The sequence below is a fragment of the Arvicola amphibius genome, chromosome 10 (genome assembly GCF_903992535.2).
Source record: "Arvicola amphibius chromosome 10, mArvAmp1.2, whole genome shotgun sequence".
Lineage (NCBI taxonomy): Eukaryota > Metazoa > Chordata > Mammalia > Rodentia > Cricetidae > Arvicola > Arvicola amphibius.
Window position 1 is genome coordinate 120,132,707 of NC_052056.1, and position 12,891 is coordinate 120,145,597.

At 45.6% G+C, this 12,891-nt stretch overlaps 1 protein-coding gene across 1 annotated transcript; it reads right to left on the reverse strand.

Annotated features, from left to right (window-relative positions):
- Window positions 1-153: 153 nt before the first annotated feature.
- Window positions 154-6,877, reverse strand: Srsf9 (serine and arginine rich splicing factor 9). The gene is made up of 4 exons (XM_038344719.1): window positions 6,586-6,877; window positions 2,769-2,929; window positions 1,122-1,294; window positions 154-650 (listed from the first exon to the last, which is right to left on the reverse strand). Exons 1-4 carry the CDS (start codon window positions 6,771-6,773, stop codon window positions 507-509), a joined length of 666 nt encoding a protein of 221 aa, XP_038200647.1. The 5' UTR covers window positions 6,774-6,877; the 3' UTR covers window positions 154-506.
- Between the last annotated feature and the right edge of the window lie 6,014 nt (window positions 6,878-12,891).

Below are 12,891 nucleotides of genomic sequence, written 5' to 3' on the forward strand. Positions count from 1 at the left end.
TTGGTGTTGAAATTTTGAAACCATCACCATTACCCCAGCAATGTAACATTTCTGCCCCTGACAATCTGCTGTGGTAACGCAGAGGACGCTGCTTTTTGGTCAGAACCTGTTAGGGGAAACCTATGTGCCTACTCAGAGACAACCACACACCAATTACTAAACATTTTAAAATATATTTCTCAACAAAATGAGCGACTCAGTCGTCGTAATTGCTGATCTCCAGAGCAGAGCAGCCCACAAAGATGCAGCACTGATTTCTATCCCATAATCAGGGGTGAAAAATATACAACTTGTTCTGAACCAAAGCCACAACTTCTATTTCTGCAGTCTAAAACATTTCACTGCTAGTATGGTGGCCCTGGTTGAAATTATGTAGTTCCTTAGAAAAGAAAAAGAAAAAAGAAATTAGAAAAATCTCCTAAGACACTAAATTATCAATCTGGAATGTAGATTCTGAGCACAAAGCAGCTCAGAGCATCTAAAAAGTAGAAAACTCCCCCCCCTCCTCAGTAAGGCCTGAAAGGAGAGAAGTAGTATGGAGAGCCCCTGCTTTGGTGCGGAGAATCCCGGCCCCTGGACCCAGACCGGGACCGTGAGTAGCCATAGCTGGTACTCCTCTCAGGATAAACTCGGATATATGAAGTTTCACCCTGAAATTGGAACAAAAAGAAAAGGAAAGAGTAAAGTATAAGAATAGTAAGCAAAGCTAATGACCTCTAACCTGGCTCAGCCCCACATACTGTATGCCTGATTGTGTGATGTTACTACATCTGCACAATGTTATTTGGAGGTAAGTACCCTTATTCTTCCATTCAAAAAAGGAAGAAAATCAAGATAAACAAATGCATACTTCTCTGTGCTCTGACCTTGCAGGACTTAGGATTAGCAAACACCCCCTTTAATTTTTAATTTATGTGTATTGGTGTTTTGCTTGCATGTGTCTATATGAGGGTGTCATACAGGTACCCTGGAACTGGCGTTAGAGTTAGTTGTAAGTGCTGGAGCCATCTCTCCAGCCCCTGTAAATAGATCTTTATGGTACTGTGAAGTCATCAAATGGCAAAGGCCATGACCTGTTGCTACTATTGCTAAATTAGACTTAATAGAAGGTAAGAACCCACCTCGTGAGAGCGGAATTTTGTATCATCCAGTTTACGCAGAGCGTATTCCATGTCTTCTTTTCTCAGATACTCAACCATCCCCATTCCATCTTTTTGTACATCTGCATAACAGACATCCCCAGCTTCACGCATGTGATCTTTCAGGTCCTGCCAGCTGCCTGATGGAGGAAGTCCTAGGTACAGACAACGTAAGAGAAGAGCCACACCCTTCAGTCACGTTAATTGCTCTGTTAGGCACTATCAATACCTATGATGATCTATACTCTGTGGATCACTTTATTCTTAAGGGTTCCCAAGTCACAAATCCTTTAAAGGGGCACAAAACCAGAAAAAATTACTTGAAGTATATATGGTAAACCACTGTGAAAAGCTAGGTTAACTGTCCAGAGACCAAAGTTTCCCAACAAAAGCATCCTATTACAGGCTTACAACCTCTGAGAATTTACCATTCTGTCCTTCACAATCAATGTGACACTCCCAAAACTGAATTGTTTTTTTTTTTTTTTTTTTCTTATAAAATTTATTAGTACCAAGTATTTCTTGCTGAACTTATTTTCCCAGGACATGGGATGTTTGAAACAAATGAACTGCAGCTGAGGGAACAGCCATCAACAGAAACCAAAGTTTGTTTTCTATTATCGTGAATGGTTGACAGACCACAAAGTACCTCGTAAGAGATCACCAACATTCCTCACTACAGTTGGGGAAAGGTAACACTCAGACGCTAAAACTAGTTGGGAGTCATACAACCCTACCTGATGTCATGAAAGGGAAATGTGCTCCTGCTCTCAAAGGCTGTGTTTACCGCTCACAGCTCAGGACTGCAGCCATTTCCTAATAGTTTTCTAAGCAGGATTTCAGAGCAGCATGGAGAGAAAAAAAGATAACGTATGACATCTTGAAGGAGGGAATAGAGTCCTAGGGTTAAAAAATTACAAAGGGACACAAGATAGACAGATACCATCACTCTATGCACTACCGTGATTGTGGGACATTCACACTTTAAAAGGCAGCAGGCTCAATGCATTTCACTCCACTGGGGCCCCCAAACTCCCCTGCAATGTGCAGAGGGCCCGGGACCTTAACACTGCGTTGATATTTTAAAGACACGTAAATTTCTGAGCTTAGCATTTCATCCATCATTCATTGACACCAATTACAAATGTTCTATGTTTTCCAATACTATCCCCAAGATTTTAAGTTGTTTGCATCTGGTTCCTGTGATGTCTATAAAGCTAGATACCAAGGAGCATTTCCAATGATAAACATTTTTAGAATTATAGATCAAAGGTTTTGTCGTCATTTTGCCCCTCACCAGTAAGAAACTACTTTAAAAGAAACATTTATCATGCTGTGCACTCAGGAAGCAGAGGCAGGCAGATCTCTGTCAATTCAAAGCCAGCCTAGACTACATAGGGACCTTGTCTGAAAACAAAAAAGAAACAAGTTTCTGTCCCACAAGGCTGCATTACTTATACAATTTCATTTGTATGGTACCTGCCTCCCTGAAAAAAATAGAACAAAGCTTTAGACTGTCCATGTGCACTGATTACTAAAAAGCCAACATATACCATGTACTGAATAATAGCTAATTTTTCTGACAAGTAGCATACATGCACCATTTCATTCATTGTGGTAAGAACATACCTGAAACAAGAACTCGGAAATCAGATCGTCTTGTAGGAGGCCCATTCCTTGCACCACGGGGCCACCCACCCCGACCTCCGAAAGTCCTGGGGAATTCCACACGAAGTCGACACTGGCCATAATCATAACCATTTCTTCCATAAATTGCATCTTCAGCATCCCTGCAAATGAAAGCTTTAAGTTAGTGCTGCCCAATAGGCTGAATGACTTCCCAATGAAGGGCACAAGTAATTAAGAGGGGAAATCAGCCTGAGGGAATAGGAGGATAGACCCCAAAACAAAATCTTGATGTACTTGTGCTTTGTTGAGAACCTTTTCACATTACTCAGAAACTTTACAACTAGGCCAGCAAGATGGCTCTGCCATGGCATGCACACATTCTCAAGTGCAAAACACTCAGAAACTGGAAAAAAAAAACCTTTATAATAATAATGAAGGGGCTTGAATATGAACAAAAGATGTGCTACGTATCTTTGTGAAGGCATCTTAACAAAATTCATGATTCTGGATGCACAAACTAAACAGGACTACAGCTGTCAAGGGCATGGAAGGATAACCAGGCATGGTGGCTTTAATCCCAGCACTCAGGAGGCAGAAGCAGGCAGATCTCTGTGAATTCAAGGCCAGCCTGGTCTACAACATGAGTTCCAGAACAGCCAGGGAAACCCTGTCTCAAAAGAAAAATTGTTGATAACTGATTTTGCCAAAAAGCCAATTTATCAGAACATGACAAGCATTTTCCTCTAAAGCAGCAGTGCTCAGCCTGTGGTCAGACCCCTCTGACAAACTTCTATCTCCAAAAAGATTTACATTATGATTCTTAACAGTAACAAAATCAGTTATAAAGTAGCAACAAAAATAATTTTATGGCTGTGGTCACCACACCATGAGGAACTGTATTAAGGTTTGCAGCGTTAGGAAGGTTGAGAACCACTACTCTAAAGGCTTATCCTTTTTAGGCCCCTGAATATTCTTCTAGAAGGCCTAATGGCATAAAGATTAAAGTTTAAAAAGGAGCCCAATGATGGTGGTGGCAGCACATGCCTTTAATCCTAGCACTCAGGAGGCAAAGGCAGGTGAACTCAAGGACAGCCAGGTCTACAAATTGAGTTCCAGGACAGCCAGAGCTGTTACACAAGAAACCCTGTCTTGAAAGGAGAACAGAGAACTCTCAACAGAGGAATCTAAAATGGCTGAAAGACACTTAAGGAAATGCTCAACATCCTTAGTCATCAGAGAAAAGCAAATCAAAACAACTCTGAGCTTCCTTCCATCTTACACCTGTAAGAATGAACAAGATCAAAAACACTGATGACAACTTATGCTGGAGAGGTAGTGGGAAAGGGGACACCTCTGCATTTTGCTGGTGGGAATGCAAGCTGGTACAACCCCTTTGGATGGCGATTTCTCAGAAAATTAGGAAACCACCTTCCTCAAGACCCAATAATATCACTTTTGAGTATATATCCAAAGGATGCTCAATCATGCCACAAGGACATGTGCTCAACTATGTTCATAGCAGCTTTGTTTGTCATAGCCAGAACCTGGAAAACCTAAATTCCCCTCGATCAAAGAATGGATAAGAAAAATGTGGTACATTTACACAATGGAGTACAGCAGAAAAAAAATAACATCTTGAATTTTGCAGGAAAATGGATGGAGCTAGAAAACATTATTTTGAGTGAGGTAACCCAGACACGGAAAGACAATTATCACATGTACTCACTCACAGGTGGTTTTTAAACATAAAGCAAAGAAAGCTAGACTACAATCCACAAGCCCAGAGAATTTAGACAACAATACAGACACTAAGAGAGACTTATATAGATCTAATCTACATGGGAAGTAGAGAGTATAAAAAACACGATCTCCTGAGTAAATTGGGAGCATGGGGACCTTGGGGAAGGGTTGAAGTGGGGAGGGGAGAGCAAGGAGGAGAGCAGAGAAAAATGTAGAGCTCAATAAATATCAGTTAAAAAAAGAAAAGAAACCCTGTCTTGAAAGAAGATTAAAGACAGATGAGGGCCTGAGGATGCTGGTTCAAGCACCCACATGGTGGCTCACAACCATCAGTAATTCCAGTTCCAAGGATCCAACAGTCTCTTCTGACTTCCTTGGACAAGAGGCATGCATGTGGAACAGACAGATACATACAGGTAAGACACACACACACACACACACACATAAATGAATCTTCTTCAAAAAATAAGTGAGGGGTGGATATGGTAACTCACATCTTTAATAGCAGTAATGCGAGCCAGAGGCAGGCTGATCCCTGCATTTGAGGCCAACGTGGTCTATCAAAGTTTCAGGCCAGTCAGGGCTATAGTAGAATACCCTTTCTAAAGCAAACTAACAAAAAAGGCATCAAGGAACAAGCACATCCTGGACAACGTACTGCCAGAATGTATCTCTAAGGCAGCCTGGAAGGGGCAGACATATTAGGGATTAAAATCGGAATTTGTATGTAAAGGACTTGAGTTACCTATTTAAACTTTTTATACTCCCTGAGAAATAGGCCTATCATCTCACTGGGTTATTAAAAAGACTAAAATGCTAATATTTTAAGTGCTTTGTTTCAAACTTCTCAAATAGAGCAGAATATAATTTCTTCTGCTAAGACTAAAGGAAGAACATGACCACATAACAACACAGTAACTGTTAAGTCTAAGAGGAAGTTTAGATCCTACCTAGATCCCTTATGAAACACCAAGTGTTATCCCCTCACTAACCTCTTGCATTAACCAATGCGAAATTTCCTCATCTGTGAGATACGGTAAACAGTATCTCCCTCATGGGTTGCTGGGAATGCTAACTACATACACAGCATGGCACCTGACACGGAATGACTTCAAAATAGACAAAGGCACTGTTAACTAATTAACATGACTGTCTCGCGTCCTTATGTAAAAATGCTTCCGTCTACTTTTGAGGCAAATGGCAAGACACTTAGGAATAAGCCGTTAGTTTTCAACCACCGAAGTCCAGGGTACTTCTACTGGCAATCCATATCTCCAACCCAGGCCGGCGGGACACCGGGTAGGCAGGCAGAGACGCAGCCTTCCTCCCAGCGATGCTGACAAGACAGGAAGAGGCCCTTACCGATCGGTCCTCCCAATGATGTGACCACTGGAGTGCTGTGACTTCTAAAGCGCACTTAAAAGTTTCTGGGCCTTTTCCGGTCCGAGGGCTAACACTTGCAAAACCACAGGTCCTAGCTTTTCCTCAACCCTGGTACTATTAACTTGTGGCTGCGGGCCTCCCTCAGCAGACGGGAATGAAATCATAGCCGCCGCCCCCTTCCCGCGCTGGTTTAATCCCATTCTTTTTACAAGAACTGGGCGAGGTGGGGAGCCCGAATGGGGATAGGTTCCAGACACCCCTTTATGGCCACCAAAGGCAACCTGTCCCCGCCGTGTGTTCCCGTAACGGCGAGGGCCCCGGGCCCGGGGGGCGGGGTGGCGACTGCCTACTTTGCCGAGTCCTCTGCAGAGCCGGTTCCGGGACCCGAGGCTTCCAAGCCCTGGGCCGCTGCCCTTTAGGGGAGCTTCCCGTTAGGCTGCCTTCCCAGCTCCTGGGAAAGAGTGCAGACTTTACTCTCCTCGAGGCAAGCTAGGCGGGCCCGGGCCCTCCAGAGCCCATCTGGGGTTTTGACGTGAAACACTAAACCACTGGGAAAGCGGAGGAGAGAAGTGACCGCCGCCTCCGGGGGGCGCCGCGAGGGGTCGGCGCCGCGGGGAGGGGGAGGGGAGGGCGGGGAGAGGGGAGGGCCGGGCCGAGCGCCAGCCTGCAGGAGGGCGAGCCGCGGGCTCCTCACCGCGGATCCTCGAAGCGGACGAAGGCGAAGGGCACGAGGCCGTGCCGGTTCTTGAGCTCGATCTCGCGGATGCGGCCGTACTTGTAAAACAAGTCCTCCAGGTCCTTCTCTCGCACGTCGGTCGGAAGGTTCCCCACGTAGATGCGCCCGTCGCCCTCGCCGCCGCGCTCGTCCGCCCAGCCCGACATCCGCACGGCCGGACGCCGCGGGCCCGCCGCAGCCCACTTCCCGCTGCCGCCGCCGCCGCCTCAGCCCGGATCCCCGCCGCAGCTCCCCCGCGGGCTCCGAGGCGCTCAGCCGCACTGCATTGTGGGAACGCTGCGCGGAAGCCGTAGGGGTCGGAGGAGACTAAAGTCATCTTAAAGGGAAAGCGGCTGCGAGGTGCGCGTGCGCGTGCGTGGGCGCCAGTGCCCCGAGAGGTGCCAGGGGAAGGAAGGTTGGGGTAGCGAGATCCGAGCCGTGGAACTGGCTCTGCAGCGCCACCTAAGCTCGCAGGTCTCTTGGCGTGTGCCTGTCATTCTGCGAGCGGGGCGCCTGAGGAAAGGACGCCTACCCCGCAGAAGTCCCCAGACTGCCCAGCGCTGGGCTGTCGTGACCCTCAGTCCCCGGCCTGAGTGGTCTCCAGAGCTTGGCTGTCGAGTGATGGAGAACCGAGCATGGTGGTGCACGCCATTCATTCCAGCACTCCATGTAGGGGCAGGCGCAGGAGGATCTCTGTGAGTTCAAGAGCAGCCTGGTCTCCAGAGAGAGTTCCAGGTCAGCCAAAGCTTTTCGCAACCCTGTCGTGGGGATTTGTGAGGATAAGAGTGTAAAGACTGTCTCATGCTAAATATTCCCGAGTATCACCAAAGCCATCACTGTAGAGTCTGGGCTACATAGTGAGATTGAGAAGAACCTCAAAAAAGAAAAGAAAGGCTGTGAGTGGCAACACATTCCGGTAATCTCAAACTCAGGATGCTAAAGCGAGAGACTCAAAAAATTTAGATGTAGCTCGCCTGGGGTACATACTGAACCCCTGCCTCGGAAAACCGTCCAGTCCTAAATGGCTGGAGAGATAGTGGAAGACAAAGACAATAAAACCTTAGCTGTAGCTCTAGGCAGTGAGCATGTGTTCACCGTGCCGTTGTCTCAACTGTTCTCGGTCTGAAATGTTCCCATAGTAACATTTTAGGGATCCTGGTATTCTGGAGGCTGGGGAGCATTGAGTGTTGGGAGTCCAGCCTGGGCTACACCATAAAATAATACCTCCTAAACAAACAAACAAAAAACTCTCAAATTATGTATGTTTGCGTTTATTTTGTATTCTGTACAATTAAAAAAGTTCTGGGAGCTGGAGAGGTGGCTCAGTGGTTAAGAGCACTGACTGATATTCCAGAGAACCCAGGTTCAAGGCCAAGCACCCACACGGCAGCTCACAAATGGCTGTAGCTCCAATTCCAGGGGATCTGGCATCTTCCCAGACATCCTTACAGGCAAAACACCAATGCACATAAAATAATAATAATTTTGAAAAGAAAAATGTTGTGGCTGCTGGGCGGTAGTGGCAGGCACAGACCTTTAGTTCCAGTCCTTGGAAGGCAGAGGCAGGTGGAACTCTGAGCTCAAGGCCAGCCTGGTCTATACAGCGAGTTCCAGGACAGCCAGGGATGCACAGAGGAACCCTATCTCAAAAACCAAAAAAAATTAATAAATTAATTAAAAATAATGAGTAATTATGGGCTGAAGATTAGGTGAAGCAACGAAGAGCACTTAATCTTCTTGCAGAAAACACCTGGGTTCTGCTCCCAGCACCCATATGGTGGCTCACAACCATCCTAACTCCAGTTCAGAGGATCCAGCAACCTCTTCTGATCTCCCCGGATTCCAGGCATGAACATGGTACACTTACATACATTCAGGCAAAGCACTTATATACATAAAATTACTTTTTTCACTAAACTCCTGGTAACAAGGAAGTGAATTAGCACAGTAACATTGAATGTTACACAGTTATTTATTCATGTTTCTGATGATGTCATAACTTAGTTATAATTGAAGTAAACTTACATGCATATATATAAAATCCACATATGCTCTCTGAAGGGAATCAATAAGGTTGTTAATCTCTTTTATTGGTCTGTTGAAGGAATCTGTTAACCATTTATCTATGAAAAGTACAGCACTGGAAACATCATTTTAGATGTCATTCATCTCTAGCTTAGCAGTAGAGTGACTGCATACCACGCCTGAGGCCCCAGGTTCCATCTCCAGCACTGCCAGGACAAATGACAAATAGAGTACAAAATACACTTGGTAAAACCATTTCTGTAGAATTGGAGATTATTACAGTCATATTTCTTTTCATATACTGAATAAATAAAAATGTATGTAATTTTCCAGTTCTGTGCATATGCATTCATATAATTAATATACATATGTATGTATTGTGTATGTGTAGAAACTTTTCAAGAGAATGTAATGGCACTTGCCTACCTGTGTTCCTAATATTGGGGATGTGGGGAGCAGAAGGGTTATCCTCAGCACTTTAATGAGTTGGAAGGCCTAGGCTACATCAGAACCCTGATTCAAACAACAACAACAATAACCCTAATTAAACACTGAAATTTAAGAGTTAAAAAAAATCTTCCAAATGTCTGTGGCACTACCCTGTGGTGTTTTGTTTTCCTATATTTGTACAGACATCTGTTGATGGCAATGATTTCTCTATTTTTATACTTCCCTGTGTTTATCAAACTGTAATTAGCCTGTACTAGTTTTATAAGTGGAATAAAACCTAATAAATGGTTTCTCAAATAAAAGTGCGTTTGTGTCTGGAATATACAGTGTTTCTGACTGCTCTTGTCAGGCCCAGAAGGTGAGCAGGAAAGATTCTTGGCCAGATAGGGCTTTTCCAGGACGGCATGGTAAAAAGCCTAAATGGCTTCTTATTTTCAGGGCTGTACTTAAATGTATTAATATGCTTCTTGCCCAGTGGTGGCACACGCTTTTAATCCCAGTACTCAGAAGGCAGAGGCAGGCAGATCTCTGTGAGTTAGAGGCCATCTTAGTATACAGAGTGAGTTTCAGGAAAGCCAGGGCTACACAGAAAAACCCTGTCTCAAAAAAAAAAAAAAAGAAAAAGAAAAAAGAAAATAATAAAAAGTTCTGGGCTGGAGACTTGTGGGTGGGGTGCTCGCTGCCAAGTCTGACACCTGAGTTTGATCCCTAGGACACACATGATGGAAGGAGAGAACCAACTCCCACCAGCTGTCTCCTGACCTGCACATGTGCACCAAGGCAAGCACACATCCACATCCACACATATAAACACACGAAAAGAAATTAAAAGTGGAAGAAGCAAACTGTCCTAAAGCTGTTTCCAGGAGGGAACTCTAGCCTGAAGGCCTGGGAGGTGTGAGCCAGAAAGTTCAGCAGGTCAGAGGAAAGAGCAGCTGGTCCATAGGCCAATGGGGTTCAGAATTGGGGTTCTGCCAAGGGTATTGACATTAAAAGGGTGTGTGCATGTGTGTACACATGGAGAGCAAGGTTGAAGTTGGGTGTCTTCTTCAGTCAGCACCTTTCTTGTGTTTTGAACCTGGAGCTCATTGATTTGACCACACTAGCTAGCCAGTGAGCTCTAGGGATTGGTTTCTCTCCACCCTCATCTCCCAGTGCTGCTAACCAAACCCGGGTCCTCTGGAAGAGCAGCCCCAAGTGCTCTTAACCACTGAGCCATCTCTCCAGCCCCAGAGGTTTTGGTTTGGTTTTTAATACTAGGGATTAGACCTAGGGCCTTGTTCGCGCGAGACAGGAGTTTGGCCACTGTAGTGTATGCATGACTGTATTTTTATTACACGTGTTTGTTTGTGGTGAGTGGGGAACGTATGTGAAGAACACACATGTGGTCAGAGGACAACTCCAGGCAGTGACTCTCTCCTCCCACATAGGTCCCAGAGATCGAACTCAGGTCATCAGGCTTGGCAGCAAGCACCTTTGCCCACTCTGAAACACTTCTGGACCCCTGGCCATCATTTAGTTTTTATTTGAAGACTGTGTCTCACTAAGTTGCTCAGGCTACCCTTGAACGTGGGGTTCTTCCCAAGAAGCTGGAAGATGACCCATGACCCCACAAAATGGATAAGAAATCTCAAGGACAAGAAATCATAGGACTTCAAAATGACCAGAGATGAGGGCTGATGGAGGAAAAGTCTGGGTTGACACTCAGGTCAGGTTCCTGGCTTGGGAAAGTTGTTAGGCAGTGGTGTCATTGCAAGATAGAATTGGTCTGCAGAAAAAGGAGCTGATCCGAGAGGCATGGGTGATGTTAGTTCAGAAACATGGAGGACACAAGAACGGAAAGATAAAGAGCAGAAGGGTTATAGGCAATGTGTGCCCGCTAGCTGAAAACAGGATGATACATACAGGACCCAATGGCACTTCAAACAGACTGTCCTTCATGCAGGGGATTTATGGAAGCATTGGGTATGGTGGCACAAGCCTGTAATCCCAGCACTTAGGATGCTAAGGCAAGATCTCTAGTTTGAGTTTGAGGCCAACTTGGATACATAGCCAGTTCCAGGTCCACTGAGACATGGACTGGAAAAAAAAAAAAAGGTGGGTGGTGACTGCAACTCCGTTGGTTGTTGGGGCACTTGCCTGGCATGCAGGAACCCGGGTTCAGTCCCTAACACCACATAAGCTAGGTGTAGTAGCACACTCCTGCAGCCCCAGCATGTGGCAGCATCAGAGTTTTAAAGTTATGCTCAGTTAAGTAGCTAGCTGGAGCCCAGCTCAGGATACATGAGATCCTGTCTCCAAGCAAACAAGCAAACAGAGCTGGGGAGGCTGCTCAGATGAGTAAAGTGCTTGCCACAAAAGCCTGACTTTAGATCCCAGGACCCATGTACAAGCCAGGTAGGAGATATGTACGAGCGCAGAATCCCTGGGGCTTGCTGAGTTGCCAGTCTTAACCAATTGAAAACTGACGGAGGAGCTCGGGAGGTAGCTGAGACGGCACAGTGCTTATCAGCATATACAAGATCCTGAGTTTAAGCCCCAGCACCAGAGAAACCAGGTGTGGTGTCTCAAAAATGTAATCTCTGGAGACGGGGACAGGATGATCAGAAGGTTAAGGTCGTTTGCGATTATGTGGGGAGTTGTAGACCAGGCTGGCCCCTGGGATACCCTGGAGAGAGAAGCACAGGTGCACACATGCACACATACAACACACATTAGATACCAATGGGCTTGTCCTCAGACTGAGCCATTTCTTGGCCTTCAGAGACTGTTAGGAGTTGAATGTACTGAGCTGGTGAGCGCCTGTGATCCCAGTACTTAGGAAGCTGAGGCCAGAGGAGCTTGAGTTTGAAGCCAGCCTGAGTACACGCGAGATCCTACCTTAACGAGCGGATGAGTGCCCTTCCCACAGCAAGCCATTTTCTTTCAGAAAGTAAAGCAGTGTCCAATTAAATAAAACAAAACAAAAAAGACGTGTCTTCAAACCTGTTCTTCTGGTTTTCTCCCTTTCCCTGTGACGTCAGTCCCCTCTGGCGTCTCACTGAAAAGTCTCAGTCATGAACTTCTCTCAGCCGGCAGAAGGGGGAGTGAGAAGGAGACAGCCAGTAGGAAAAATGAGTCATCTTGGAGAAATGGGTCTTGACTGGCATGAAGGTTGTGGGCTGGGTCACTGGAATGTGCTATTGGTCATGGCAGCCTGGGGCTCACTGTCTGTCATATCCCAGTATATGTGTGAGATGCGTCTGGGACGATAGCTCTGTGCTCTGGATACAGGAAGCACCGGGTTGATGAAGGAAGGCAAGAAGGACAGATGGAAGGGTTGAATTCTGGAGAACTACACACTAATGAGCCATGAACCACGCAGAGGGGGTGCTGGGAAGAACCAGCAGCTGAATTAGGAGGTTTAGAAGCGGGGAGCAGAGAGTTTGAGGAATGTAAGTGCCAAGTGTGGGAGGATGAGAAGACAGAAGGGAAAGAAAATTCAAGAAGGTTCGCAGTCTGTTGTGAACATAATTCTCTGGTGTTTTCTAAAGAGACAGCAGAAAAAAATTTAACATGGTTTCGATTATTATGGGATAATGAAGGACCTGCTGTTGATTTAAATGTGGCCGAACAGGTGGGAAGAGGAGAGCCTGGTTTTATATGAGGTTATTTAAAGTAAGGAGCGTACTGAATTTGTAGCAGCTGTTGCCTTGTTTTTGCTAGCTTGTTATAAGTAGACAGAATCCTCAATTATTTATTATTTATTTAATTTGAGACAGGGTCTCACTATGTAGCCTTGGCTGGCCTGGAATTTGACATGTAGACCAA